The sequence below is a fragment of the Physcomitrium patens genome, chromosome 7 (genome assembly GCF_059467195.1).
Source record: "Physcomitrium patens ecotype Gransden chromosome 7, ASM5946719v1, whole genome shotgun sequence".
NCBI classification, from domain to species: Eukaryota; Viridiplantae; Streptophyta; class Bryopsida; order Funariales; family Funariaceae; genus Physcomitrium; species Physcomitrium patens.
In genome coordinates, this window is record NC_143416.1 from 512,417 (window position 1) to 519,017 (window position 6,601).

At 47.7% G+C, this 6,601-nt stretch overlaps 1 protein-coding gene across 2 annotated transcripts; it reads left to right on the forward strand.

Moving 5' to 3' along the window:
- The first annotated feature begins 2,152 nt into the window (after positions 1-2,152).
- Positions 2,153-6,601, forward strand: LOC112284893 (scarecrow-like protein 3). 2 transcript variants are annotated; one of them, XM_024525238.3, is made up of 3 exons: positions 2,365-3,204; positions 4,203-5,983; positions 6,219-6,601. In XM_024525238.3, exon 2 carries the CDS (start codon positions 4,314-4,316, stop codon positions 5,961-5,963), a length of 1,650 nt encoding a protein of 549 aa, XP_024381006.1. In that variant the 5' UTR covers positions 2,365-3,204; positions 4,203-4,313; the 3' UTR covers positions 5,964-5,983; positions 6,219-6,601. The 2 variants fall into 2 exon arrangements, with proteins under 2 accessions (XP_024381004.1, XP_024381006.1); XM_024525236.3 differs by having other exon boundaries at positions 2,153-3,204; positions 4,203-6,601.

The following is a 6,601-nucleotide window of genomic DNA, read 5'->3' on the forward strand; positions in this document are numbered from 1 at the left end:
AATTACAAGTAGGCTTTGTGAAACAGTTTTAGGGCATTCCACCTGGGAACAAGGTGCTAACTTTAGGGCTTGGTATGAATGTATGTTTGTGGATTTGTCAAGTAGTGAAGAAACAGGACAAAAGGGTGGATGAGGGCAGAGGGATGCTGGGCCCTAACTTTAGTAATATAGTCTACTGGGGGGGGGGGGAGTGGATGTGCTCATCTGCCCAAATACCAGGGCCACCCCACTGGGTGCTGTTTGTTTTCTCCCCTTGAGGCCCTCTTTTAGAGTTGTATTTGGAGCAATAGTGGGTGGATGGATGGGGCCTTTCCTCTTTTCCTTCTTCTTTTGTCTGCTTGCTTGTATGAGGGAGTGTATATGTGTTTTCGATGTGTGTGCTAGGTTGTCTTTGGCATTTGGACCTACTGCAAATTTGTATATAGATCCAAAGTTCATGGAATCCATCCATTCCACAGAAGGTGCTGGTCCTTGTTTGCAGTGTGCTGTAGAGAACGTCGATGGTTGGACAAGTGAAATGCCAGTAGATTTCTCAAGGAGTTTATACCACCACAGAGTTCTCATCAACATGCAGTGAAATATCATGATAGAGTTCACATCATATTTCACAAGAATAATATGATGTGAACTCTATGATGGTTTTATATCTAGTGAAATATTAATGATCTCTTTTTCTTTTTCCAGCAGAAGGCAAACTAACAAACTGGATTCAACATGTCCCAAAGTTCCACCACACATGTGGGCAGAGAGTCCTCTTCAATGCTGCTTTCAAGCCATGCACATTGCAAGTTATACACAACACCACAAGTTGAAAGATCAGCCCCTGATGTGGCTCCTTTTTCCATGTATTAGAATGCCTATTGAATAAAGAATTACAACAACAACAACAATGGACTTGGCCAGTGAAACCCATATCTGACCCCTTTCTCACATGTGAAAACATTTATCTTTGAATACCCACTTTGAAACCCCTGGTGTGTTTTTATTTACTATGTACTGTATATGACAGTGCAATTCATTTCACACTGTTGACTAATTCAGGTTTATGTTTTTGTGGCCAAATCAGATAGGTATGACACAAATGTTAATTTAGTTTGTTGCAGTTATTCACATATTCATTGCAATATAAACTTTGAGTTTTCCCTACACCAACAATTGTCAACCCTTAGTTATGTATTGGCAGATAATTGCATTCAGTTCAAAACCCATATCAGACCCAAACTAACATACTTGTCCTTTGGCCTCCAAATAGTTTCTATTTTTAAAAAAACAATTAGGCCATCTAATCAAAACTTAAAGAGAGTAAAGGTAAAGGATAAGGGCATTAGGGTTGCAGAAAGTGAAAGTGGATGAGGAATTCACTAAATTTGAGAAAAGATTAATAAGATAGTTTAGAAGGGTGGACGAGTGCTTATCATGGAACGGAGTATTATTGGAGGAAAGACAATAAAATCATGAGACAGCGGGGGGTTCGTTTTTAGCAAGGGATGGGTGGAAGGAGTTAATCAAGAAGTAAATAAACAAAAACAGCCTCTCAGACCCCGTTCATACCGCACAACGAATTCTCGCGGAGTCAGGGGGTATCCGCGCTGAGTCAGACGATGACATGGCGACAAGGACAGCGAACTCCCCCGCCCAGTAGGGCCCCGCGGGTCGCCATCCAGCCGCATTGGAAACGGCGGGGGATGGCCGCCATCCACCCGCCATGCGACATCCATCCCATTATCATCATCCACCACCATGAGCCATTAATAAATCATCCATCCAAACGTTTGCTATTATTTCTGCGTCGTCTTCCTCCTTTTTCCTGGGTTTTCTCGGATGCTGGCTTTCCGTCCAGTTGCAGCAACTGCAGCCCATAGCCCGCAGCAATAAGCCAAGCTCGGGGAAGCTCCTCGCGGAACAGACAACGAAGCCTGTCGCCGGCGATGGCGCAGACCATTGCCAGATGCCTTTCCGCAAAGCTGATCCCTACCTCCCTTCCCTTAACAAGCTTCGCTTACACATCTTCCCCTTACAACTTTTGACAACTCATTTATTGATTATTTATTTATTTATTTATTTTCTCGGTTTGTTTCCACTACGCGCGCGGTGTCACCACCGAACCATTTCATTCATTCGTTGACTTGCGCACTTCCATTCCCGTTCCATGCCTCCTCCTAGTCCGCCTCGCCTGATCCTCGACCTCTGTTTGTTTGTTTTTATTTTATTTTATATTGGACCAGATAATCGTATCTACTTTACTTATTTTTCCCACTCTCCCGGAAGTTGATCGAGGCTGGTGAGGAATTTCAGGGACTCACCCACCTGCCGCTGTAGCGCTTTCAATCCCGTCGTGTCGTCGCTCAATCAGACTATCGATCTCCAGAGACAGGGAAGGAGCTAGCGTCTAAGAGAGGGAGAGAGGGAGGGAGAGAGAGAGTGAGCGCGCGACGGACGAGCGGGTGTTTTTGTTAATTTGGTGGTCTTTGTATTGCAAGAGAGTGAGAATCTTGGCTTCCGGCAGGCTTCTCTGGTGCAGTGGATGTTGGTAAAGGCAGAGCTGCTTCTCTGCTCTTTGTCATGGGCTTGTCGCTTAGAATACTTTCGGCTTTTCTGTAGACTTTCTGTACGAGACGTGGTTTGGTGCGTGTCAGAAGCGTAGTGAGTGGTTTCGTGTCTCGAGGGTCTTCAAGAAAGCGCGGATACGGACTCAGCGCGCGTGCGAGAGAGAGAGAGAGAGAGAGAGAGAGAGGATTCGCCTAGGCGTTGTGACTCCATTTAGAAGAGCGTCGTTTCGATCTGATCCGTCTCTTCTCAACGGAGCGCTTAGAAGGCTGGTGATCACTGTAGATTACTCCAAAAGCATGCATCCAATGCTCCGTAGGGTTATGTTGGTTGATGGTAATCATTCTCACACTTCCATACTTCATTCGCCGAAGAATAGATCTGTGGAGGCGGTGAATACCGACGTCGCATTGTTCATCACGAGTTGACGAAGAGTGACTCACCAAGTTAATGTTCATGAAGCTGGTCTTGAACTCGGAATATTATGGCGGGTGGCAGTTTTGATTGAGTTATTTACGCAGAGTACCGAGCAGGCTATCTTCTGGACGCGCTAATCCATAATTTTTTTTCAAGTGTGCGTGCGGCGACGTCATAGCTTTCGGAACTGGCGATCTTCGTGATTGGTCCTGCCCAACGCTAGCCTTCTGGTTTACCAAGGTATGTTCTGCACTCCTTCACCCATGTAGAAATGAATTCCTGGATTGGAAACTCATGGACAGTATCCCTAGATTCACGGGTAGGGCCTTTGAACCTCTTGTAGTATGTCGGTAATACAATATCAAGCTTAGCACACAGTTTCTAAAATCACCTCAGTAGCATTCTGCGAGTCTCATGGTAGTGCTGGCGTTCTTGAACTTGAAACGCGGGGGCGGAGCGTTGCATCGCAATAGATAGATCCTGCCCGACCCGTTTTTGAATTTCTGCTGTGATCGAGGGTACATCTCAGACGGGCTGGATGAGCGAGTGCTGCACCAGAAAATTGGTGGTCCATTGAGATCCTAGAATAAAGGCAGTCTATTTGTCCGCTTCCTCCCGGCGCTCCAATTTCTTCGCTGTGTGGTATGTAGTACGTCGGAGCGCGTTAATTGAAAGCTGACCTGGTTGCCCGACTTCAAACTTCTAGACAAGCAGATCACGGTAGGCAATATCTGCAGCGATCCCGGAAGTAAGCGATGACGCTGAGGGAGTTGATGAGCGCCATTGATTGGGTGGCGTTGCGGCTGTTGAAGTTCGCCTTGAACGCTGTACTTGGAAACTCTTAATGATTCTCCTGGAACGCGGAGGCTTGCTAGGCCCGGCAGTTGTGCAGTTGATGTCCTGTTAGGTTCCTTCCTTTTTTCGTTAAAGCTATCCTGTTTAGGACAACTAGACCGTGATCATTAAATGCGGGCCTGCTATTTCCCACCTAACATTCCGTCAAGCCACAGTATACTGTAGAATGATTTTGTACTAACGAACTGACAAACGAATACCGTACGTGTGTGTGTGTGTGTATGTGACGACCTAAAAACGGTTAATTCTGGACTTGTAGCTCAACTGTATATATTAATTCCCACAACTGGTGCTTATTATTACTGTATACATGTCTTAAAGCCACCGTAAGTGTATCTGAATCTGTGAAGGTCTGACAATATTGTGTCTCGCTGCTGTGATAGTATCGCCTGCGTTTGTCTCCGAGGAGCGTTCGTTGAATTGAGGGCTCTCTTCAGGGCGTTTCATGGGATTACTTCTGGATTAGCTGATCAAGGGACTGTTTGACCCAGAAGATGCCAGGAATGATCAAGGGGGAGACCTCTAATTCTATTTCCCACTCCCCGTCGCTCTCAGTCTCCACCACGTCATTCTCCTCGCTCTCGCATGTGTCTGGTCACCAGTCCTCACCGTCAACCGCGAGCACCCCGGCTCAGCTCACATGGCTCCAGGACCTTCGGTCGGAGGAGAGAGGCTTGTATCTCATCCATCTCCTCCTGGCGTGCGCGCATGCAGTCGCCAACAACAACATGGAGTACACGAATGCGTACCTTGAGCAAATCTCGGTGTTGGCTAGCCTGACAGGCGATCCCATGCAGCGCGTGGCTACTTACTTCATGGAGGGGCTGGCAGCTCGGATCACCAAGTCCTGGCCTGGCCTATACAAAGCGCTTCATTCTACTCACCTTCCCTCTGTAATGGACATCATCTCGGCCCGGCAGGTGTTTTTTAGCGTCTGTCCCTACGTCAAGTTTGCCTTCCTGATGGGCAATCAGGCCATTCTGGATGCCATGGAGGGGGAGAAAGTGGTGCACATTGTGGATCTGGAGGCCTCGGATCCCGTGCAATGGCTTGCTCTGCTAGAAGAGCTCAGCGTTCGGAAAGAGGGTCCTCCTCACTTACGCATCACAGGAGTGAGCTTGAAGAAAGATGTGCTCGAACAGACCGGTCAGCGGCTCTCGGAGGAAGCTGAGAAACTGGATATCCCCTTCCAGTTCCATCCGTTGGTTGCAAGCCTTGAGAAGTTGGACGTGGACTCCTTGAAAGTGAAGAGTGGAGAAGCCGTGGCCATCAGCTCTATGATGAGATTGCACCCACTTCTTGCGAAAGAAACCGATGCCGTTCTTAGAACAGAAAACGATAACCATAATCATCCTGTTATTCGCCACCTTAGATCGTCAAGTGGTGGCTACGAAAGGATCACCTATGTGAGCAGAGATGAGGCAATCAACACAGCTGGCGAAGTTGGATCGGACCGAGGACTGAAACGCTCCCGGGAAATGTACGAAGCAGCTCCCGAGGTGGGAGCTGAAACCCTGAAAAATCATGTGGATGCATCCGAAGCTGGAGTTCGGCAACAATTACCACGCAGTATGTCACTATCAGATGGCAATGGCACCAACGTAGAGTCGAGAGGTAAGCCCTCAATGGTGCATCTCCCCAGAGATGAGTCCTCATGCTCAGAGTCAGGGTTCGGCTCTGGCGTCGTGCAAAGAATCTTACAAAAGCTGCAATGCCTGTCACCCAAAGTGATGGTGCTCGTGGAGCAGGATTCCAATCACAACAGCGGATCCATGCCGGAGCGCTTCGTGGAAGCTTTGCATTACTACTCTGCCGTGTTCGACTCGCTAAACTTGACTCTTCCGCAGCATTGTCTGGAGAGGGTGACTTTGGAGAAGTTCCTCCTTGGGCAGGAGATCAAGAATATCGTGGCGTGCGAAGGAGCAGAGAGGGTGGAGCGGCATGAAAAAATAGACAGATGGAGAATGCGGATGCGATCTGCGGGGTTTGTGTCGAGACCTTTGAGCTCCACTGCAGCCCTGCAAGCTAAACGGCTTCTGCATGGTTACCCCTGCGATGGGTACCGTGTCAAGGATGACCAGGGTTGTCTCACCCTCTGCTGGCAAGATACAACTCTTTACACAGCATCCGCATGGACGGTTTGAGATCATCGTAGCCAGGCTAGGTCCGCATCTCCTGAATTCTCATCAATCAATCAATTCACTAGTGTTTTAGCGACACTCAAATCACCCTCGTCTTCACCAGCTGGGATGTGCATGCATTGCTTGCAGCTGTTGATTGATCTCTGTTGGCAGCCTTCAACAAACACAGCAAGTAATGTTCTACTGATCAGGGGTCGGTGAAGAGAGGTATAGCGCTCGATTCGAGTAAATTGATTATTTTTCTGGTGACGTTTACAGGATGATTCAGTGATCTAGTCAAGGATTGACATGTAGGTGGTTATTACGGCTGCCACTTAAATCAGGAAGCAAGTCAGGGCGCTGTTCGCAAGGCCGACTTACCCCACATTTTGCAAACAATCGTACCAGTTGAACTCTGCATAAGAACAAGGTCGGAGGTTAAACGGCGGGGGTTATTCATTCTTGTTGATTGGTTGTGTTGGCCGTCGCCGGTAGTCGTGGTCGATGGTTGAGGTAGGATTTGAGGCTGGCTGGAAAGATGGGAGGAGGTATGTAAGGCAGAGTAAGTGAAAGTCAGGACCTCGGTACACTGTAATTAAGAAAAAACATTCATGAACATTTTGAACTGAATCCGGTCACAGTGATTCACTATTTTTTTTGAA